The 24,276-nt window shown below is 38.7% G+C and overlaps 1 protein-coding gene across 2 annotated transcripts in view; it reads left to right on the top strand.

The window, feature by feature from the left end:
• Tgs1 (trimethylguanosine synthase 1) overlaps nucleotides 1-24,276 on the top strand; it is a 40,987-nt gene that overhangs the window by 566 nt on the left and 16,145 nt on the right. The window contains exons 2-9 of one of the 2 annotated variants that reach the window (XM_028770211.1): nucleotides 7,789-7,853; nucleotides 9,237-9,394; nucleotides 9,661-10,474; nucleotides 13,355-13,472; nucleotides 15,502-15,588; nucleotides 17,810-17,984; nucleotides 19,723-20,011; nucleotides 22,474-22,626. In XM_028770211.1, the coding sequence (XP_028626044.1) occupies nucleotides 7,789-7,853; nucleotides 9,237-9,394; nucleotides 9,661-10,474; nucleotides 13,355-13,472; nucleotides 15,502-15,588; nucleotides 17,810-17,984; nucleotides 19,723-20,011; nucleotides 22,474-22,626 (1,859 nt within the window). Of the gene's footprint in view, nucleotides 1-7,767; nucleotides 7,854-9,236; nucleotides 9,395-9,660; nucleotides 10,475-13,354; nucleotides 13,473-15,501; nucleotides 15,589-17,809; nucleotides 17,985-19,722; nucleotides 20,012-22,473; nucleotides 22,627-24,276 lie in introns of both variants that reach the window. The other variant, XM_028770202.1, reaches the window with a different exon arrangement.

Below are 24,276 nucleotides of genomic sequence, written 5' to 3'. Positions count from 1 at the left end.
ATAGCATGATGAGGTGAAGGATAAAAATAGAGTTCTATTTTCAAACTTTAATCCTTTCCAACAAAAATTTACATATCTGAAACTTCTAATCATTTGAGATAAAAGGCTTAATTGTTTACAGCAATTTTAGAAACGTCTCTGTTTGGGAGAAATGTTTGTTTCATGTTGAAAAACTGCCTGAATGGAAAGAACCTCCTGGTAGAAAAAGCACTGACAGATTTTAAATTTAAGTTTGAAGGTATTCTTTTTCATTATGTACTTGAAGGAAGATAATCCGAGAGTTCCTCAAAAAAGAAATAAAACACCATGTTAAATTTAATTTTAAAAGTACTGACTTCATTTCACTGGTCCTGCTGGTTCAAACTTGAACAGTCCTCTGAGGGGTAGTGAGGATGATTATAAGACAGAAAGGAAGACTCAGAGACGAAGGTTAGAAATCCAGAGGGCTGCAGGTTTATACCACACCGGCCCCAAATGTATTTTTCACAGCCTTAATATACATTACATTATTGTGGGAAACAAAGTCACAAACTAGTAGAGACAATGGCTGATGTAGATTGGATATCCGTTCCCATCCTGAGGCCTCCCTGTTCCTTCCACCAAGATTAATAAAACTTTCAGCCCCTCGCCTTGAGCCTCAGTTGTAGCTCCTGGTTCCATGCGTCAACAGGCCAGGAAATCTGCCAGCCAGCAAACCCTCACCTGCCTGGACTCTGCCTGACAGGCAGGCTTTCACAGAAGCAGGCAAAAATGTCTCCAGATGCTCACTATAGTCAGGTGTGCATTTAATTCAGTGAAGTTCTGTTTTATGCTCCTATTAGATGTGCTAGTAGGTAATGAAATATAAGACAGAGCCAGGCTGCACTGAATTTACCTTCTAAGCAAAGGAGATCAATATTGCACTAAGATAGCTGTTTGTACAATTACTCAGTTACCTCTGATATGGATCGGGTCTGTGGCACTTTGATAGCAATCTGTGGCAGGATAGACAGTGAAAATTATGAGGCCTTGGGAGGGGAAGGAACTTCTCCATTCAGAATCTTCGTGAAGTCCCTTTTTGGCTGAGAGTTGAGAATACCAGTATCCTTAACAGAATTTGGCGTAAAGACAGCCTGAGTGAAAACAACATTACTGTTATGTAGAAATAGTTTGAATAAGTATTAAAATAGGCTGGTACAAATGCCCATGCCTTTAATCCCAGCACTCAGGAAGAGGGAGGCAGAGGCAGGCTGATCTCTGAGTTCAAGGCCAGCCTGGTCTTCAAATCAAGTCTAGGACAGTCAGGGCTCTGTCACACAGAGAAAGCCTATCTCAAAAAGAAAAAAGAAAAAAAAAAAAAGTTGGCCTACAGCAGTGAGATGACTCTGTGAGTAAAGTCATTTACCACCAGTACTAAGGACCTGGCTTTGATCCTTGGGATCCACATAGTGAAAGAAGAGAACCAACAAAGACTTTAACATGTGGTCTTACCAAGTGACTGGCTGGCCTGAAACTCACTATGTAGACCAGGATGATTTCAAACTCACAGAGCTCTGCCTATCTCTAGCTCTTGACACTAGGATTAAAGGTGTGTGTCACCACACTCTGCCATTTGTTTGTTAAGAGAATGCTAAAATAACAATTAGCTATGCTTAAACATAAGCTTTTGTGGTCTTACTAGTTCCCAGATGTGAACCTGAAATTTTCCAGAAATGGCCTCAAGACTAAAATTTGTTTACAGTAAAACCGTCTTAATTTCCCTAGACCATTATCAGTTGAAGTTGTGATCTCTCAGCTTCTTGTTCAGTTGCCAGCTGCCATGTCTCCCCTACCATTATGGACTTTCCTTCTGGAACTGCAAGCCAAAATAAAGTCTTCCGTAGTTGCTCTCTCTTGGTCATGGTGTTTTATCACAGCAACAGAAAGTAATTAGGGCAGAAGTTGGTTCCAGAAAATGAGATGTTGCTGTGAAGAACCTGGTCATGTTGGGGGTTGGGTTGAGTTGGGTTGGGTTTTGTGGGTTTTGTGGGTTTTAAAGGAATGTGGAAGACTTTAGAAAAGAGGTTGGATGCTATGAACAGAGCTTAGCAGGCCATTCTAATAAGAGCTGGAAGATAGAAATGCTGAGAGTAAGTCAGACTATAGAGTCCCAGCTCAAGAGTGGAACAAGACTTTCATGCTAAATCATCCATTCCTGTGCTATTCTGGCAAAATCTAGCTGTTTTCTATTCACGTCCTGAGAACTTTCCTGAGGCTAAAGTATTGTATTTTTCTTTTCTTTTGAAGAAAAACTACCAGCAACAGCTTTTTAGGGCCTTCATGCAGGGCTTGCAACCATGTAACATGTTGCCTGGTCTCCCTCAGAGGCTCTAAAACCATTTAGGAAGAACCCAGGATGCTTCACTCATGACTCCACAGCCAGTGCCACATAGAGAACACTATTAAGTTTGGCAGTAAAAGTGAAGTCCAGTCTTGCGACATAGAGCTACAGAATTTGGTCTTGCTTTGGTCTATCATGTCCTCACTGTACCCCCATTTTTCTTTCTGTAGCACTATATGTTGAAGTATATAATTTGGTTTTAGATTTTTCCAGGGGGTTACAGTTAAGAGAGTCATTTAGAGTTTCTAAAATCTGAACTATAAATTCAAAATCTAAACTTCAGTTTCTACTGAATGTGGATATTCATTGCATGTCATTCTAAAATTGGACCACAGTTATAGGGACAGTCTAGGCTTCTGCACAATCCTGTATATTTTGACTCCCTGCCTACTTCACTGTCTCTTTCGTAGTCTTTTCTTTCAGTTTCATAGGCTTTAACTACCTCTAGACTTTACACAGAGTTTGGGTTACTAGGAATGCTTTTTCCCATTCACACTTACTTGTTTGTTTCTTTTAGACCTCTTTCCAAGGCCATTTCTCCAAAGAAACCTGTCTGTAGAGAAAGGTTATGTCAGTCACAGTGAGGCAGAAAGTGCAGATACAACTCTGTGCTGTCACCTACAGCACCCCTGGAGGACTTCTTAGAGACAGCTACTTAGATGAAGACAAAATGTTTAACTTCGCAGCAGAAAAGACTCTTAGGAAGCTGAGTTGGAGATTAAGAGAATTTTTAACACAGAGGTAAGCATGAATGTTGATAGAAAAAAGAATGCATATAAAAAGGAAACACCCCTAGAGGTCTGGGCTTCTCAAAAGTGTCCTGCTTGTGTCTTTCACATTAGCTGTATTAGTTTGTTGCTGTGACCGAAAGCAACTTATGCAAGAGTTTATTTTGGCTTACTTTTCCAGAGGAACAGTCCATGTCAGGAGGCATGGCAGCAGACCACTGCAACAGGAAGCTGAAAGAATGTAGACTAGAAGTGGGCAAGGCTGTGAACTCTCGAATCCTGTCCGCAGTAAAGTACCTTCTCCAAGAAGGCTACACAATCTGCCTAAACAGTGCTGCCAACAGTGGGACAAAGTATTTAAATACCTGAGCCTAAAGTGGACATTTATCATTCAGACCATCACTTTGTGGCATCTGTAAGCTCATGGCCTCTGTATGGGTGTGGGTGCATACACTTGTGTGTATGAGGAGAATGCCTAATGCTTTCTTCTTTCCCTTTCTGCCTTATTCCTGTCGGAGGGTCTGTCACTAAAACCCACAGCTTTTTATTTAAGATAGACTGACTGGCCAGCAAGCTCCTAGGATCTGCCTGTGTCTTGGCAAACACAGGCATGGACAGCAAAGGCTCTTACCCATCAAGTGATCTCTTCCTCCCTTACCCACTCTGTTTGGCAGCAGTATTGTGATTTGAATGAGAATGGCCTTGTATAATTGTATGATTAAATCCAGTTAGTGGAACTGTTTAGGAAGCATTAGAAGTCTCACTGGGTATGAGCTTTGAGGTTTCAAAAGCCCACACCAGGCCCAGTCAGTCTGTCTGTCTGTACAGCTCTTCCTCCCCTTCTCGCTGCCTACCTGAGAATCAGAATGTAGTACTCTCCAGTACCATTCCCGTCTGCTTCCCACCATGATGATCACGGTGCTAAGCAAGCCTCCAGTTAATGCTTCATTCTGTAGGAGTTGCCTTGGTCATGGTGTCTCCTCAAAGCAATAGAATAGTGACTAAAAAGAGAAAGTGAACCTGGAATTTGACAATTCTGCTATAAAGAGGTCAAAAATAAATACAGGAAAAAATGTTCATCATCCTTAGACATCCAGGGAAATCTAAACTCCAAACTACATAGAGATTTTATCTCACAGTATCATGATTGTCCTTAAGAAACAAGCAACAGGCTTAGCAAATGTTTGTTATGTTCAGACTGAGTAAGAAAATCTTTATGGGACTATTGGATAGAATCGTCAGTTATTAAAATCAGTATGCAGGAGACTCAAAGAAAACTAAAAATATAGTTACCCAATAATCCAGACAGACTACTTCTGGGAATAGACCCTAAAGAGTCTAAGCTACATCTTATGGAGATACCTGCTAATCCTGTATATTGTAGGTAGCACTAACCATAATAACCAAGTTATGGAGTTAATCTCAGTATCCATTAGCAGATGAGTGGATAAATGAACTGCTCTGTATACACAGTGATATTAATCCATAAAGAACAATAAAACTGTATCATTTGAACTGTGGATAATCATCTTAACCAGGATAAGCTAAACTCAGACAAATACAAGATTTTTCTCTCATGTAGACTCTAGATTTCATGTATGTATGCATATGTAGTATACACATGACATGAGAAATAAAATAGAGTATTTGGTGTATAAGTACAGTATGTGCACCAAACTCCTGTGCCACTGTAGCATCCAGAGTGGAGACTTGGGGGAAAGGAAAGTGACTGGCGGGGGGTGGGGGGAGGCGTGTGGACATACTGTAGACTTAAAATCCATCACTGTATAATTACACTAGTAAAACTTTAGAAGAAAAAATTAAAATTCAGAAAGTTTACTAGTGAATCTCTATAGCACTAATTAAGTAAAAATATTAAAACCCCAGAAAAGGAAACTTAAAGCAGAATGAAATGATTATGACTTTGCCTCAGCTATCACATTAGCATTTTTTAAAGACTTATCTGCAGTAGTGTGAATGATGGTTTGTAGAACAACCACTCAAAACTTTATGTAGGAAAGAGATAATGTAGCTCTGATTAAGGAAAATAGCAGTAGATTGTAGGCCAGCATAGGCTTTATAGCAAGACTGTCACAAAACAATTTTTACAATTAAAGACAGCAGTAGAAAAGGGGAAGAAAGGAAAAAAAAAAGATGTGAGAGGTTTTGGGGGATTGGCTGGAGGAGTACAGTAAGGACAGCGTACACAGAAGAAGAGTGAGGCCACTTCCTTATCTAATTTTCACTGAAAGCAGGGTCCCTAGCGAGTAGAGAGCTTTATGTGGGGGCAGTGACATGAGTATCATCAGTTTAATTTTGCTTTTTGGGGGGAGTCTGAGGTACACAAGACTAGATGATATAAATTGAATAGATTAGTTTAGCACCTTGAAGAAGTTTGTGCTGGTCTTAAAAATCTGAGCTATTCATCAGAATACAACATATCTATACCATGAATAGAAATTAGTATGCTTAGAATAAAACACAGGATATGCTGAATTAGTAGTTACTGGTTTTGTAATAAAGTTGCTTATGATATAAAATGCATTCTTTATTTTTTGTGTGTGTTTGTTTTGTTTTGTGAGACAGGGTTTCTCTGTGTAGTTCTGGCTGTCCTGGAACTCACTCTGTAGACAAGGCTGGCCTCGAACTCAGAAATCCGCCTGCCTCTGCCTCCCAAGTGCTGGGATTAAAGGCGTGCGCCACCACCGCCCGGCGCATTCTTTATTTTTTTATGTAAACCTATTTAAGTAATTTAAGTAGTTTGAAGAAAATAACTAAAAGCTAAGGAGTTGGCTTAGTTGGTAAAGTCCTTATATGTGAGACCTGAGTCCAATACCCAGAACCCACCAGAAAAAGGCTGGACATGGTAGCCCATTCTTGCTCTCTTCGTACTCAGAAGGCAGAGCTCACTGGTGACCCATCCTGGAGCACTTAGAGAGATTTAGACCACTAACAGACTGTCTCAAAAGAGACTAGACAGTACCTGGAGAATGACTCCTTAGTTTATTGAGAGTTAGAATCCATTACTGTAGTTACTACTGCTTTTCATACTGTCTTTAATGTTCCAGTGGGAGACCTTTTGGGGTACTTTTTCGAGCCCGTCTAAGGCTTCTCACATTGCCTTGTAAAATAACGCAGACTTACCTTTCTAGACACACTTCCCCAAGAGCATCTTGGTTCTTTTAGTAGATAGTAACTCATCTCAAGCCCTTCTGTTGCTGTGATGAAAATATGCTGAAGAAAGGGTGTACTCTAGCTCAGTTCCAGGTTATAGTCCATCAAAGCAGGCAAGCCACAGCAGCGGCTGAGGGAGTAGGTCAAATTCAGAGTCCCTAAGCCAGGGAGTGATGCCTCCCCTGTGAGTAGATAGGTCTCCTACATCAGTTAATGCAATTAACATAATCCCTTACAAACATTTTCTTAGCTATTTCTTCCAGGGTAGGATCTGAATTGTGTTAGATTGACAATTAATGCTAACCATCCCATAACTTTAAAACCAAAAGCTATGTGTTTGTTGTCCCTGTGTCTTCTCAGTAAACAGGTCTGCAGTGTCCGTATGAACCGTAGTACAAGTAGGAAATGAGTATTTGCATATATGTATATATTCAACATTTTAAACTACTTCCATACTTACTGTGTACTTAATGCCATGAGTTTGTAATACTGAACCATTATGTAAAGACTTCCTTTCTTCCACAGTCCATTTTCTTACTTGTTCATTGTAAGTATAATGGTAGCTATATTGACCCTGCCTCCACCTGATATCTTGGTGTCCCATGTATTTGGGTGCTGATAGACAAAACACCGATGCCTGTGTGTGGCTCCCACTCCTTCCCTTGCCCATGGCGCCTGTGTTCCTAGTGAATAGTGGGACTAGTGCTTATGTGGCCAGAGCACACATTGACACTTTTATCTCCTTCCTGTTCACTGTTTTGTGAGTATCCATATACTTTATGTTTCATAAAGTTCCCTTCAAAAACAGGATAGATCAAGCACACAGGAATTTTATTTTGTGAAGTTTCTTATAAGGTCACCAGAAATTTAGTGTTAGGCATGGTGGCTCATGCCTATAATCCTAGTAGTTGGGATACTGAAGTGAGGGAGTAGGATAATCAAGTTCAAGGCCAGAGTGGATACAAGGAGGTAGTTTTACCTACAGTGTGTAGTATGCTTTTATTAAATGTTCTGTAAGTTTATTTTAGTAATGAAATTTCCAATGATGGTAATGTACAAAGGAAAGGTTGAGTGAGAACATCATTATTCAACTTTTACACAGACCATGGCTATTTTGTCTACTATGTTTACATATTTCCTGTTTACAAATGAATTACAGTATATATGTAGCTTTATATGTGGGTGAGCTCAGATTTTTCCACTATTGGAGTATATTCAGATGTTACCAAAAGTTTAGAAATTACCGAATTGGTTGTGTGTAACAAAGAGAATCAGACTTTCCTCCCAATGTCCAGGAGAAAGTCCACTTAATTTTAATGATTAGCAATGATAAGCGCTATCATGTATCAAGAAATGCTATTTTATGTTACCAATTTTTACAACTCCAGGGGAAACATCCTATAGGTGAGAATGGGTTGCTTCTTTTCTTAACCTTTATATTAGCTAATCGATTCAGCGTTAACTCTCTTTCTTTCCAAGTTTATAGTTCAGCTTATTCCAATGTAGATTATTTATTTTGCTTCACAGGGATCGAAAATTGTACAACTTGGGATTAAAAGGCTACTATGTCAAAAGCAGTGGCGATAATGCAGGTAATATAGAATAAGATGTATACCCTTTTTTGATCAAAATTAACTGTACTACCATATTCATGTATATAATTTATGATAATGTGTCCTACTTGCTGGCATAAATGGTAAATAATCCTATAATCTCTCACATGCACACACGCAGGCACACAGCTGTTCTTCTAGAATTGCTATCCAAGTTTACCTTTTATTTTCCTGATTTTCCTGTTGTATGCTGGCTTGGCTTAGACTTTGAGATGTCTTCCATTCCTTCCTGATTTGTAGCCATTAGCCTGGAGTTTGAAACTTTTTTTTTTAATCTTCTTTTTTAATCTGTTATTTTGCCTGCATGTTTGTAAGTGTACTGCAAGCATACAGTGCCCATAGAAGACATCTTGAGGGAATCATGAATTTTGGGAGTAACCAGAAGAGGATATCGAATGGATCCCCTAGAACTTACAGATGATTATGAGTCACCACGTGGGTGCTGGGAATCCAACCTTGACTCTCTCTCTGGAAGATCAGCCAGTCCACTAAGCCATCTCTGCAGCCTAAGTTTAAAGTTTTAAAAAGTAAAAAGCATGAAGTCTCTGTCAGATTTTTATAGTAAAGGTAGAATTAGGATGAATCCCGAATGAACATGTACAGCCTTTTGCCTGGAGTAATAAGACACTACAATCCCATCTGAGTTACCATACCAAATAAACAGAATTTGGTCAGAGTTATGACTTCACTTATACTCTCTCAGACTGCCTTTATCGTTCCACATAAAACTTTCTCCAAATGACAGAACTGCAGAACAGAGTTTAGTCAAAGACAACCCCAATAAAGTCTATCATAGTTGCCTTCAATATACATTAATTTTTTCAAAGATAGGATAAGCCAAGGTTTCATACTGTGCTATAGGGATTCTATGGCTCTAGGCTCCTACTGAACCTGAGAAGCTGTGTTACCCATGAGAGGACCACAAAATTAGTTGATTTGTCTTCCTCGGCCTATGTTCACCTGAGCTTTATAATGTCATTGGATGGAGTAGTAAGTGGGATGCCCTTTACTATTTAGGTGGGTGTCTTTTCCTCATTGAAGAGCCTCTGGTAGAATTTCATACATGAGGTTTCTTTATCCATGTCTGTTTTTGTTGCCTGAATCATGAACTTGGAGTGGTGTTTGTTTTTTCACTGAGGAGTAGGTGTGTGTGTGTGTGTGTGTGTGTGTGTGTGTGTGTGTGTGTGTGTGTTAGATCACATTTCCACCAATTCCTTTGATTTTAAAATATATAACAACATTAGTACAAGTGCAGGCAAGTCATGTAAGAGTTCTGGATCTCAGGCTCTTCTTTAAAATGAGGATGAGAAGGCCTGCCTTTGCATTTTTCTCTACAATAAAACTAACAAATGCTGTCTGTAGGAGACCAAGTTACAGAAGAGGAGGAAGATGCTCATTCCAATGGCACTGCAGAATCACATAGCCCAGATGAAAGTGACCTTGACTCTGAGGCCAAACTCATGAGAAGTATGGGATTACCAATTCAGTTTGGTAGAATGTCTACACACGAGAATTTTGAGGTACAGGTCTACTCTTACTATTTCTATTTCTTCTTTTTCATAAAACGATGTAGTCAATTCAATTCATTCATAGTTAGAACACTTTACTCATATATAAAATAGCTAAACTGCAAGTTGGGATTTGTCCCACATGTAACGTTTTTTCTGTTGAGTACTTGTGAGAGTCACCTTTTGTTTATTAGAGACCCATGCTGGGAGTTTGGGTGTGGTTTTGGTTGTGCTAATCTTCAAATAGACTCAGGCTTGTTACCATGTATCTGATGCAGGTGTCTATGAACGCAAGAAATAAAGCTAAAGTGAAGCAGAAGAGAAGAAAACATCGAAAGCGGTATTTAGACGAAATGGTGCGGGAATCTTGGAGAAAGGACTATGAAGAAGATGATCTTGTGGTTTCAGATGATCCATCTTCAGTTGAACACTGTGAGAACAACAGAGCATGTACAATTCAAAGCAAAACAGATACTGAAACAGAAAACCTTCCTGTTGAAAATACACTGGCACCAAAGCTAGAGGTCACAGAGAATTGGGAAAAATACTGGAATGAATATGGAGAGGGACTGTTGTGGCAAAGCTGGCAGGAAAAATATCCAGATCAGACACTATCTTCTGAACCTTGGAATCTTCCTGATACAAAGGAAGAATGGGAGCAACATTACAGTCAGCTTTATTGGTATTATTTGGAACAATTTCGGTATTGGGAAGCTCAGGGCTGGACTTTCGCTGCCTCACAAAACTGTGATAAAGATGTTTGCACATCTCACACAGAGGTTGACCAGAATGCTGAGGTCAGCATGAGAGTAGATGTAACGACTTTTTCATCTTCACCTAACACAGTTGAGAATGAAAGCCCTGGCTTAAATGATAATGACCATAATGAAATTATTACTGGGATTAAAACTATAACTCTGACTGCAGAAGAAGTAGAGAAGACCTGGTTAGATTCCTCTGAACACTGTGGCAAGCAGCTCAGTGGAATCACTGGGAAAGAGTGCCCTGCCTCTGGAGGAAGTAACGCCTGTAATGGAACACCCAAGGAAAGTAACATGTCCGAGAACAGAAGCTCCAGTCAACCAGCTCAAGGTAGGATTATCCAGACTTAGTCTGTCAGGTAATGGTTCTCAGTCGGCTTAACACATTAATACTTAATGAGTGCTTTTATCCCATCACAATTTCATATCACGAGTAGTATGTTAATTGCCCACCTATATTAATAAGATTTGAATTGCATCTTCAAAAATACTCCTTCCTTTTGTACCTCTGTAGCCAATAAAGGCAAACTTGAAACTCTTGGGAACTCTAATTTACAGTGAACTTGCAACTTAGAGTTTTTCAGAACAGATGAATTAGAATTGGAAGTAAGCATTTGACAGGCAAATGCTTTGCTTATCTTAGAGTATTAATCTAATTTAGGAATTTGAGGTTGTATTAGGCCACAACTACATAACCAGGCTGGAATTTATGATCCTCCTGCCTCAGCCTCTCCAGTCCTAGAATTGTTATAGTTGTGAACCAATCCTGACCCCAGGTTTGCAGAGTTCTTTGGCTTTCTCATTTCTCTGAGCTACTACATTCTCATTCCTTTCTGTTTTGATGCTCATCCTTTCTTAATCTGATTTTATATTAAATTCCTGTTCTCTATATCCCTGATACATGTCTTGGGTTTTTACTGTTGCTTTCCTGAGATAAAATACAACTTTGTATTACTGACAAAACCATTTGAAGGGAGGGAGTGTTTATTTTGTCTTGCAGTTGAAGGTTTGGACCCCATGACAGGAAGTTTAAGGCAGTAGCTCCTTGAAGCAGCTGGTCTTACTTCAGCTACAGTCAGGAAGAGAAGTGAGCAATGCATGCTCATACTTAGCTAATACTTCTTATGCAGTCTAGGCCCAAGCCCAGAAAATGGTGCCACCTACCTTTTAGGGTACTATTCTCTTATGGCAGATAGCTTATTCAAGAAAATACCCTTAAGGTGTCCACGGAGGTCTGTCTCCTACGTGATCCTGTCCCATGGACAATGGGCACTGACCATCACAGCTTCTCTACTTCGTAAACAGAGTTTGTAACATACTGGTCAGTGTAGTAGGTTGCATTCTGCCATATTTTACTCCTTTCATTCTCTTTCCCAGTTATACTTTCTTTCCTTTTCCAAACACAGTAAAGCGTCTCCGTCGTTGCCCTCTGTTGTCTGCCCCACATTGCTAGTTGGTGGTAATTTGCTCCTTTGAATTGTCTCTCAGGATCATGAGGATTTGAGGTCTTAGCATACTTTCATTTTTCCATTAAGATCAAATTATGAAATCTGTGTTACATTTCTACTTACATGTGATTTCTACGTTTTGTCACTGATACTCTCCAGACTATCCCTGTTTGCTTCTCTAGAGGCAGTAGGACCAGGGAGAATGGAGCCAATTCGTGAGATGGACTAAAGTCTCATGCATTAGCAAACTTTATTCAGAGCCTCAGGTAATTTATACTCTGAGGGATAAGAAGAGTTGGTCGAGTACAGTGTACAGTCACAAGTACAAGCCACACTTGGCAAAAACAAATAACAATAGCCAACTGTAATGAATAATCTGAAGTAAGCTCACTCCTGTCCACTACACCAGGGAAGAGCATGGAAACACATTCCAAGAACAATTCTGTTTTTTGAAGAAACTGAGGTCACAAGATTCTTTGTCTTGTTTTCCCACAAGCACTCAGAATTCCTACACAGCTCACTTCTTGCAACATGTTCTGACATATTGCTACTGTTCACCTGTTGTTGGTAAACGACATCTCAAATGTTCAATTTTACCAGTACTCAGGAGCCAGGTGTTGGGGTGAAAGCCTGCTAGCTCAGAGAGGCAGAGCAAGCACCCAGCTGACCTTCCTCCTCAGCTGATGTCCCAAAAGGAAGTTCTCCTGCTCCATGTCATTTCAAAAACCCTTCAGACTCAGTGATCCTCCCTTCTACTCCCTGTGTGTCTATCCGTCCTCTTGGCTCCCTCTTATCTATATGGTTTTTTCCAGTGTTCATTTCTTGTCAACTGGTTGCTCTGCCTCTTAACTTATGGTTAACTTCATTTAATCCTGTTTATAATAAACAGAAAGCTCTTAAAGGTGTGTGCTAGGGCTGAGCCACACCACAACTAGTAACATATTTTTTCAGTAAATAACACAATCTCAGGGTTTATAGTTTGAGCAAATATCCTACAACATACACCTTAAGAAACTGCCTTTTCAATGAGGTGGTAAACTCACTTGCCTGACAATCTGAGTTTTATCTCCAGAACCCAGAGAAGAGAGGACCTACTCCCTGTGACTTCAACATTCCAGTCATGGCCCCTTCCTCCACACACACACACACCCCAAAAATTAATTGATTTAAAAGAAAAAATAATGTACCTGCCAACAGTTAGCAGTTAACAGAAAGGAAATGCTGTACCCTATAGTATACTTTGTATAGATCTGGACAAACTAGCTTTATTTTGCTTTTAAACGACAGTTGTGCTTCAGTTACCTAGGAGGTGAGGTTCTGAGAAGTTTATTATCAGGTGGTTTCACTGCTGTGCATTCATCAGAGGACGCTGAAATTAAAACAGCGAGTTGTGATGAGACAGGGCTGGAGAGATGGCTCAGAGGTTAAGAGTAATGACTCCTCTTCCTGAGGTCCTGCCTGAGTTTAATTCTCAGCAAACACATGGTGGCTCACAACCATCTGTAATGGGATCCAATTCAGATGTGTCTGAAGAGAGCAGCAGTGTGCTCACATACATAAAATAAATAAATCTTAAAAAAAAAATCTCATGAGACCACTATTTAGTGTTCAAATATGCAGTGCCATCTTTGACCAAAACAAAATAACATGTGATTATATGATCAGACCCTGAAACGTTAAATCTTATAGGCATAGCACGTAAAATAATAGAAGAGTTGCCAGTTCTCAGGGAAAAGTACATTGTACTCCCTCTCTCTCTTTAGAGTTGCAGGAGTCTTCGGGAACAAATACAGGTAAACATAGACCATACCATAACGGGGCTGATGGAGATGAGAGTGAAGATGACCCGCCTGAGCATAAGCCCAGCAAAGTAAAGAAAAGGTAAGCTACACATTACCTCGCCTGGCAGCACTATTCTATAAAGTGGGTCTGTTAGTAAGATCTTTAGACCCAGAGGTTCAATTCTCCTCATAAATTCTAAGTAAATATCTTAGTTCCTCATTTTGTGAGACAGTTAAATTGACGAGAACTGTCACACAGTATAGAACACTGTGAAGGTAGTGCGTAACAGCCCACCCCACACATATAGTTGAATTTCTTTCTTATATATATGTTAAGCTGTTTTTGAAATAGACTTCAATCAAATGGTTTTGCTGAATGCATAGGGATGGTGAGACAAAGATAAGTTCTTTACTTTGGTACTTCCTAAATTTAGAGTGAAGGTCAACTCTACCCAAGACAGTGCTCTTTCTGTTTACCACAGTGTTTAGTACAATGTACAATAATGAAAAGTCAAATGTGTCTCAAGTACTGTTACTGTAGATAATTAGGAAAGAATAGATCATTACAGAATTGGAGCATTAGGTGAGCATATTTTTTCATATGTTCCACATAAGATTTTTTTCCTTTCATGTAGCAACTAGAAAAATAAAAGGCAAACAGAAGTCTGAATAGCTTAGTCCATAAATGCATGCCACTGCTGTGTTGGCTATCTATAGGAACCTTTGCTTATTAGTTGCCCCATTAGTTGCTACACGGTCACTACACGTTTTCTAGAAGTAGAAGGATGTGTGCCTACATTCCTAGGATTTAGTATGTACTCGATAAAGTTTTTAGAGTTTGGCTTACTTGTAAAGAGAAAGTTTATAAGAGTTATTTCTTCCTGTATTCTGTTTGACGCAATGGACCATATAATCAGGGTTCTTAAAGGTAACCTGTTAAGACACTTGTCACTTCTGAAATGAGATATCTGACAAAAAACAGCTTAAGGAAGGAGGTTTATTTGGAGTCCTAGCTTGAACTTATGGTCCCATCATGGAAGGGAAGGCATGTCAGAGGAAGCAACTCAGGGTTTCGACTGTAAGCACAAGAGGCAGCTGATAACTGTGCATCAGGAAAGAATGAGAACTAAGAACTAGTTCCCATCTTGCTTTTTTCTAAGATTCTTAGTCTGTCTAGGGTGCCATTGGGGTAGTTCTCTCCCCTGTTGAACCTCTAAGAAAGCCCTCACAAACATGGGCAGAGGAGTGTTTTCTAGATGTTCTAAGTCTGGTCAAGTTCAATTGGTGGATTCTCCTGGGTTACCTGCCACCTGTATTTAAAGATTTGTTTTTAAAGATTTGTTTTCACCTGTATGTTTTATGTTCTGAGGGTAAAACATAAGGTGCCCAAAGAGGCCAGAAATAGGCACTGGAGATTCAGGTGGTTGTGAGCCGCTCAGTATGGGTGCTGGGAAGCAAACACTGGGCTTCTGAAAGAGTTTTCAGTGCTCTTAACCTCTAAGCCGTCTCTTCAGCCCCCATACTGTACTCTTCTTAATAACAGTTTTTCTATAAAAATGTTTTGGTCTGATTGGTTCTTCTCAAATTTTTTTTTAGGGAGAGCTCTAGAGAAATCGATACAGAAAGTTAAGCTCAGGCTCCAGCCGAGATTACATAGTGATAAATATTTACACTATCTTCGGGAATAGTGGTAGAATACTTAGAGGGTTTAAGATTTGAGGACTATAGTGATAGCTCAGTAGATAAGATCACTTGTTGCTTTTCCAGAGGGGCTGAGTTAGGTACTAAACACCCACGTCAGACAGAACACAACAACCTGTAACTCCAGCTCCATAGAATCTGAGGTCTTCGTTCTGGCCTTCACTGGCATACCTGTATTCACATACCCATACAGATATATAGAAAGACACACATACATACATTTTAAGTTAAAATCTTTAAATAAAAGAATATGAATGCTTGTTAGTTTCTAACACTGCTAAGTACAATGAGTTATCCAAAAAATACTGATTAAAGTACTTTTTCTCCATGCTTTCTGGTTTTGTGTGATACTGTTCATGCTAAAAGTCATGGCTGATTACTGTTTCCTTCCTTTGTTGTTTTTTGTCTTGTTTTTGTTTTTTTTTTAGCCATGAATTGGACATTGATGAAAACCCAGATTCCGAAGTTGATGACAATGGTTTCCTTCTAGGATTCAAGCATGGCTCAGGACAAAAGTAATTATTCATAACCTTCTTGAAATGCTAATAACGTCAACTACTTAAATCTCTTCGGCATTCAGATAGATAATCTATAATGTCAGTATTTGATACCGTCGCAGATAATACAATTAACACATCAGCTTCTCTTGTTAGTAAGACTTAACAGTAGAAGTTGTAGTGTATATTTGATGTATTCTCTGTATTAATCCAGTTGCACTTAGTAGCAACCAAATGTTATTCTTATTCCAGTCTATTACATAGATACAGCAGCTGTAGGTCACATACATTTTGACCTAGTCCAGATCACATTTCACAGAGAGAGGGTTTAAGCTCATATCTTAGAGCTTCAAATGATGGCTCCCACCTGGCATCTCATGGTGCTACCTCTTTCTTCTTCTGAAGACTAGAGACCAGACCATGGAGCAAAGATGTCATGAAAATTCAAATGTTTCACAAGTAGGTACATAGATTACTCCTTGTTTGTTTATAAGTCACTAATGCAGCATGCATAGGGCACAGCTTGCTTTCCTCAGCAGTATGCCATATATTCCCTTTCTTGTTGGCACACACATACAGTGTTTGCCTAGTCCTTTCAGTGAAAGTTTGTATTAAACCTCCATCTTCACTAACAATATCTAGGTTGTTTCCTAAGATCTAAGCATGATGGCTGTTATGCCTGCATCCCTTTTGTCCTTTCCTCCTCCTTGATGGGGTAGTCAATACTTTGTATGTAGATAAGGAGATAGCAAAAATCGTTCAACCGTTTGCCTTTTAAATGGCCTTTGGATTTTTTTTCTGGATTTTGCTAGTACACATAAAGTAGCTATTTATGGAAGAGTAACTTACATCTCATGACGGGAAGACTGAACCGAGTGACTAAAACAGCCTCAACATGTACTGTTTAGTCAGTTTATCCCATTCTTTGACTTTTTATGTTTCTACGAGTTTAGACTCAATTTCTTAGTAACCTGTATCTTAGGAATTTAAATAATCTAAATAAGCTGTGCATCATGAATTTAGCAGGAAAAGAAAATGAGAAGAGCCTCATGATTCATGTGTAAAGTACATGCTTATAATTCAAATCTTACAATGGCTTCTAAAGTTACCTGCTTAGGGACTTCAGTCAGTAGTAGTTTGTATAGGCACTTTAGGCTAAAAAGGATCAAGTTTAAAGGTATATATGAAAGCTGTTTACATTGTTGGCAGCATTGATTTTAGGTAAGCTGTTATTGGGTCTTGGTAGTATATACTCATGGGAGTAAATGTCATTGTTTGGAATTTAACTTAAGTCTTTTCTATTTAGAAATAGAATTCTACTTAAAGAGAAAGATAAGGTTTATTATTATTATTATTATTATTATTATTGTAACATGAGTCAAAGAGGACATTCTTGGGGGGCTTGGAAACTTTCTGACAGAAACTCAGGTGATTAGATCAGATTTTCTCTAAACTAGGCATTCAGCAGCTATTCTTAGCATTAATTTGATACTGGCCCTATGTGTATAAGGTTATATCATCACTCTGAGAAAAAAATTACCCCAACAAGGAAGTATGCTTTTGTTTTGGTTTTGCTAGCCATCTTTATGGCTCTCTGCTATAAAATTTTTACTTTCTAATCTACATTAGAAATGTATTTTAGTTTTGATGCCACACTTGTAATGCTAGCATTCAGGAATTTGAGGCAGGAAAATGAAGAATTTAAGGCAAATTTGGGCTATATGGTATAAGCCTGTCTCAAACAGAAAAAAATAGCCTTATTAGACTTACCATCAGTGTTTCGCATTTGGTTTGGGGTTTTTTTGTGGGAGGGAGAGGTGGTGATGCTTGGTTTTTTGAGGGTTTTGGAGGGGTTGGTTTGGGAGTTTTGACTTTTTTGAGACAGGGTTTCCCTGTGTAGCTCTAGCTGAATTTCTCTGTTGTAGAATTTTCTCTGTAGACCAGGCTGGCCTCAGACTCAGAGATTTGCCTTCATGTTTGCTTTTAATTTGTCTTAAAGACTAAACCATAAACTCTTCTGCAAGTAGTATGTGATTTCATCATTTGCAAAATTTATTAGTATTAAATGATAGCTATATTATAGCAAATACTAGTAAAAAGTGTTATTTAGGGATTGGGAGAGGTTTTTGGTTTTTAGGATTTTTTTTTTTATTTTTTGTTGATGTTATTGTTGTTGTTGTTGTTGTTTCTATACAAGAAATTTTTTAACATGTGAATCATTTCTTTTGGTCTGATCCAGATATGGTGGAATTCCAAATTTCAGTCGTCGACAGGTCAGGTATCTAGAAAAGAATGTGAAATACAAGTCGAAGTACCTAGATATGCGCAAGCGGATGACTGTGAAGAACAAGCACATCCTATTCACCGAGGAGTCAGGAAAACCCTTTGTCAAGAAGAGTAAAGTACAGAGTAAGGTATGCACAGACTGACCTTCAGTTGAGACAGAATCAGGGTTTAGAACTTACTTCTTTAAAGTTGTATTCTAATGGAAAGTTCCACCCTTCAAGATTGAAGGATACATCAAATGGTTTTCCACTAGCTTTACGAAGTTATGTATTATATAAACTAGGTTTGAGGAACGGAAGGAAATTGAGATAATATGAAAAAAAGGAGGGTTTGAAAACTAAAAAGTTAGAGCATCTAAGAAGATGCGTCAATTAGATTGATTTGCCCATGTAGTACAGACAAGGATGGGGGAATTTTCTTACCTGTTTCACACCAAGTAGGATTCTAGTATAGATTCTGCTGTAGTTTTAACCATAAGCCTGGATTCTGAACTCATTCAAAGACTGATCACACTTTGAAGTAATAGGCTTGACCCAAGAATGTAAATAAAATACAAGCCTGGTTTGTAGATTCACACTGTAACCTGACCCCTCCTTGGTCTTTGCTATCAAGAAATAGGAAACAAATGTATTTGAGCATCATGTGATTAGGTGACTTATCCTTTTACTGAGGATGGGGCATTTCTGATGATCAGAGCCTTCCTATAGTTGATGTTGCCACCAGCTCCCATAAAGACAGTCAGCACAATATCAGAGGTCTGAAAGACTTTGTTTTAGCCTCAGATGTTTTCTAAGTTCAGCATTCTGGCAAAGCATGCTACAAACTGATAAGTAGTTTATTTCTCTCTCTGTCTCTCTCTGCCTCTTTCTCACTCGCCCTCCCTTCTCTCCCTCTTCCTCTCTCTCTTCCTCTCTCTCTCTCTCTCTCTCTCTCTCTCTCTCTCTCTCTCTCTGTGTGTGTGTGTTTCAGATTGGTCAAGTCTTATGATATTTTTAATAAGTATTTTAGTGACCCTTTTTACATCTAAAATAGACTGCCTAGTGTCAGTCTCTTAAGACTTTGTAATGTATTAGGAGTAATAATTCTCATACATTTCACCTATAGATGACGATAGAAACAGTTGTATATAGTAGGTGCTGTGACCTTAGTCCTCTTGGGTGTGGATAGGTGGCACTTTCTCCTCAGTGTGAGGTTTTGTTTATCACATATCTGCCATTCTCTGAAAGTTATTCATTATTAAGATCATAAAGACCTGATATAGAGAAGGTTCATGGTACAGAAAATGCAAGGAAGTAACTCATCCAACCTTGAGCTGCTGTTACATTTTAGCAAATTACCTGATTTTCTTAGGGTTTAATTCTGTCAGCTTTGCTATTCTTACTTATTCTTTCAGAGATAGCGTTGTGTTTTGTTTTGGGATCTATTTATGTTTATTTATGTTTGTGCGTATTTTGTTTATGTATGTATGTATGTATGCCTGATACCTGTGTAGACTAGAAGACATCATATCTACTGAGATGGAACAGTTGTGAGGTGTCATGTGGGTACTGGGTACAGAACCTAAATCCTGTCTGCTGAGCTATCACTGCAACCCTCATCCATCTTTCCTGCACCTTCTGATTTTATTTTAAAGCCAAATTCTGTTGATGCCATGAAACTTCTTTTAAGAGAATTCTTAATAAAGTCATAGGATGTGCCCCTAAATACCATATAGCCCAGAATTACTTGTCGCTTGTTTGATACATTGCACTTCTCTAAGCTAATAATTATGATGGTGTATTAATCAAGTCACAAATAGTAAAAAGTGAGAAAATTCTATTTTCTTTATAGTCAATTGATGTTTGTTATGGTATCTTAAAATTTCAGGTGGAAAAATTCCTAAAATGGGTTAATGAACCTATAGATGAGACATCACAGGAGTCTCTTTCTCAGAACAAAATGCAAGACACTTGCACAAGCAGTGACTCAGAGGAACAAGACATGTCCCTGGAGAAAGCTGATGACCTGGTGGAGACTAGAGATCCAGAACCTGAAAAATGTCAGACCATCTCTTCAGCCAGTGAACTTGAAGCAGAAAAGAGTGAAGGAGGCTCCTTAGTTCCAGAGAACTGTTTACCTGAAGAAATGCCAAACCCTCCCTGCACAGAAACAGAAGGTAGGAATCAGCATGTTTCACCTTGTGTGTCCTTGGTTCACACATTGCCAACATTTCTGCCTCTGGACAGTGGGAGTGAGCTTAAGGCTAGGACTCAGCACTGTGACTGTCCCTCACTGTGCCTTAATCTGTCTGGATCAAATCAAGATAAACATTATTTATGTGGATTTGAATCTCTGCTGCCACTATTCCTGGCTGACAGTGGCATGTCCTCCTGAAATTGGTGAAGCACACATTTTCTTCTTGATAGTTGTTTTTTGTAATGGTTTGAAGGGTTTTGATAAAATATTAACAAAATACATTTTCACTAGTTGGTGCTAATATGAAAACAAATGTTTTTAGTGGCCAGACTTCTTTTATTGATAAAGATGAAAGTATTTGATGGAACATTGCAGGTAAACATTTTTTACTTAGTTCTTTTTGTGAACTGTTTCACGTTTGTCTTTTTGATGCAGCTATGTATATTACAGTCCTTCTTGCCTTTTAAGGTTAGTAAGAGTAGCCTAGTCTCTTAGTTACAGTTACTGTTGCATTGATGAAACACCATAATTAAAAGGTAAGATGGGGAGGAAAGGGTTTGTTTATTTATTTGCCTTACCTATCCTGAATCATGGTTCTTTGAGGGAAGCCAAGGCAGGAATGAGGAAAAAGAATGCAGAGACCATGAAAGAGTATTGCTTACTGGATGGCACAGCTTGCTTTCTTATAGCATGCAAAACTACCAACCCAGGGTAGCACCACCCTCCATGGGGTGGGTCCTCGCACATCTTTCAGTCACTAAGAAGATAACCTACATACAGGCTTGCCTACAGCCCCATCTTATGCAGGCAGTTTTTCAGGTGACACTCCCTCCTCTGAGGTGACTCCAGCTTGTGTCAAGTTGATGTAAAACTATCCAGCACACTTGATTTAGTTGATTCCTTTCCTTTGTGTAGATACACATGTACCTAAGTCTCCTGTCACCTATCTCCTGCCTTTTTACACTGTAAACTCTGAGTATTTTTGTGGGGTTTTTATTACCAGTGTTGTAACAGCTGATATTCATATGCTACGTGGGTGCTGAGGTGGGTGAAAACACTACTTTTCTCTCAACACTTTCGGCTATTTGCAGTGACCTGATGGGCAGATTAGGACATAGTACTATCCTTAAAAACATTTAAGTGTAATAGAGCTTTGTTCTTTGTCAACTGTAAACTTGTTTGTATTCTGTGGCAACTCTCTTCATCTATAAGCATTGATGCATGGCTGCTTCTAATCTTCTGGAAACTGAAACCTAATAATCAATTAATAATGTATTTTTCTAAATTATTATTGACTGCAACTTGACCATACTTCTGAGACACTTGTGTTCTCTAGAGTTATATGGCCAGGGCTAGAACTTAATGAGCCTTGGAAAGATGTTGTCTTAAGATGAAAGGAGTCTTAAGATGAAATGTGACCCTGTTCACACACATTTTCAACCTCAGCTTCTCAGGAGTCTAAAAGCAGGGGGACCACAAGTTCATCACTATCTTGGACAAATTAAATTACCCAGACCCTGTCAATCAATGGATCGATGTGTAGACAGACAGACAGACATTTTAAGAAAAATGATTAGGGGTATAGCTCAGTAAGAAAAATGATTGAGGTTATAGCTCAGTAATTCAGTGTGTGTCTACCACAGGGGTCTAACTTTAATTCCCCAGGACTACAACAACAGAAAGAGAAGTAAAGAAAAATTTTTACATTTCTGTAATTCACCAACCAAAACAGTGTTGTGGCTGTCAACAATTTTTAGACCTGTATTACTGCTTTTGTTATATAGGTTGGGTGTCCTATATCTTACATGATGGGGACCAGATGTGTTTTAGGATTCTGGTTTTGGAAGGTTTCAGATGTTTAGTCCTTACCTCCCATCAGTGCTGTAAATGAAGTTAGTAAAGTACTATACATTCGGCATCTGTTCCTTTTGTAGGAATAAAATGAGATATTAGAGGTCTGGAGAGATGGCTCAACAGTTAAGAGCAGGCTGCTCATCCAGAGGACATGGGTTCAATTATTACCACCCATCTGGCAGCTTGCAACCTCCTGTAACTCCAGCTCCGGGGGTTCCAATACTGTCCCACAGATAGACATGCAGGCAGATCACCAGTGCACATAAATAAAAAGAAATCATTAGAAAGAGAGAGAGAGAGGAAGGAAAGAAGAAAAAAGAATAGAAATTAGCCAATAAATGCTAGGGACAATGTGGCAGCAGAGACGAGTGTCCACACAGGCAGTTTTCTCAAGCTAATAAATGGCAGCCAGGCTGTGATCGGAAGTGGTAGTACTCTGTCTTGATCTGTGATTCTCAGTGTGTGTCACTGCACATGTGGTCCGCTACAGTCCAAAATTATGATTATTTGATATTGCTGCTGTTTATGATTTCCTAAGTTCCATTCTCTTTTCATGGTCAGCATCTGTATTATATCTTATTTTAATAGAAACAAAGAAGAAGAAAAACAAGAAGAAAAACAAGAACAAAAAGATAAATGGTCCACCACCTGAAATAGCTTCTGTTCCAGAGCTGGCAAAATACTGGGCCCAGAGGTACAGGCTCTTCTCTCGCTTTGATGATGGGATCAAATTGGACAAAGGTAAATAAGATACAGATATATTGTTTAGCTTTATTTAGAAACCACTGTAGATTTACAGGAAAGTTGTAAAACAAAATTTTCATATCCTTTTTACTTGCATTCAGTTATTTCCAACATTTATAATTTGGTTCTGTGTGTGTTGTCTTTTTCTGATCTAGTTACATATGTCATGCCTCTCCCAGTTATTTAGTATGCGTTTTCTAAGAACAAGGAATTTTGCTGTAGTAATAATAATAATAATAATGAAGACCTGGGATCAGTCCCTAGTATGAGAAGAAAATAAAACAAAGATAGTGAGTTATCTCTGCAATTCATATGCTGTCTTAAAGCAGTGTGTTGTGCATTTAGTTGTCAACTTTTCTTAGCTTACTGTCATCTGTAGTAGTTCCTCAGACTCTCATGAGGTTTCACTTGAGCCAAGCAGGTACTCTCCTACTTGAGGCACTCCTCCAGCATGATGTTGACATCTCTCAAGGAATGATGGTTCATTGCCCTGTGGAATATCACTCAACTATATGTATATGACCATCTGTGTTTTAATTTCAGGTTTAACTGATTATTTGTAGCAACTTAGGAAGGTAACAGAAGTATGTAGGTCATTAAAAAGAGCATCTGATGAAGATAGACCTAGTGCACGGAGATCTGCATATCTAGTTGCTCTGTTTTCTTGCACACCAGAAGAGAGAATCAGATTTCATTGCAGTGAGATAAAGGGCATTGCTGGGAATTGAGCTCTGGACCTCTGGAAGAACAGCCAGTGCTCTTAACCACTGAGCCATCTCTTCAGGTCCGTGTCCCCCCACCATCCATGATCGTGAAAGAATTTAGTCTCAGAGACTGACACTCATTTTCATATTGAGACTAACTAAATATCTCTTTATTAAATATCAGAGTCAGGTCTTGATGTATTGAGGATTTTAAGTGATTCTATGATGCCTATATAATTTGTAAATTAGTGAGTGCTATAAAAAGTACATGGGAATTTATTAGGAGAAAATATAACTGGGAAAAAATATAAAAATGTTCACTGGAATTTAAACTTCTTCAAGTAATGAAGAGCCATTTAAATTTTTAGTAAGTAGTGAGAACAGGAACATTTCCCCATCATTTTTTTCAAAGAAACTTCTTTCTGAGAAATTGCATTTCCCATAAAGGATAAAAGATTATCCCTACATAAAAAAAAAAATCTTTGAAAACATGTAAATCTTCCCAAAATATCAACAAAAACTGAGTCATTACCTGTCCATTATGAACAAAATAATTGAGAAAGACTATAGTATGGGAAACAGCTAGCCAATTAGAACTTGCCAATTCCCAAAGCTGATAAGCAGTATTTAGTGCAGCAAAGAGAAAAGATATAGTTGTATATGATTACTATGCATGTAAGTAATTAATGTGGAGGATATTGTACAAATGACTTAGAAATGAGCGAGTTTGTAGGGCCTTTCTCCAAAGCGAGGCAGTTTGTATTCTTATGTGTACATCTGTGTGGGTGTGCCTGAGTATAGAGGAGAAAAGAGGGCAGTAGATTCGATAGAGCTCAAGTTGGAGGTGACTGTGACCTGATGTGGATGTGGAGCCAACAGGTCCCTTACAAGAACCATACAAGCTTATAACTGAGCTCACAATCACTAAGCCATCTCTCTGGTT

Source organism: Grammomys surdaster, unplaced genomic scaffold (genome assembly GCF_004785775.1).
Source record: "Grammomys surdaster isolate TR1022 unplaced genomic scaffold, NIH_TR_1.0 64, whole genome shotgun sequence".
NCBI lineage: Eukaryota > Metazoa > Chordata > Mammalia > Rodentia > Muridae > Grammomys > Grammomys surdaster.
This window is presented reverse-complemented; position numbering and strand designations above follow the sequence as displayed.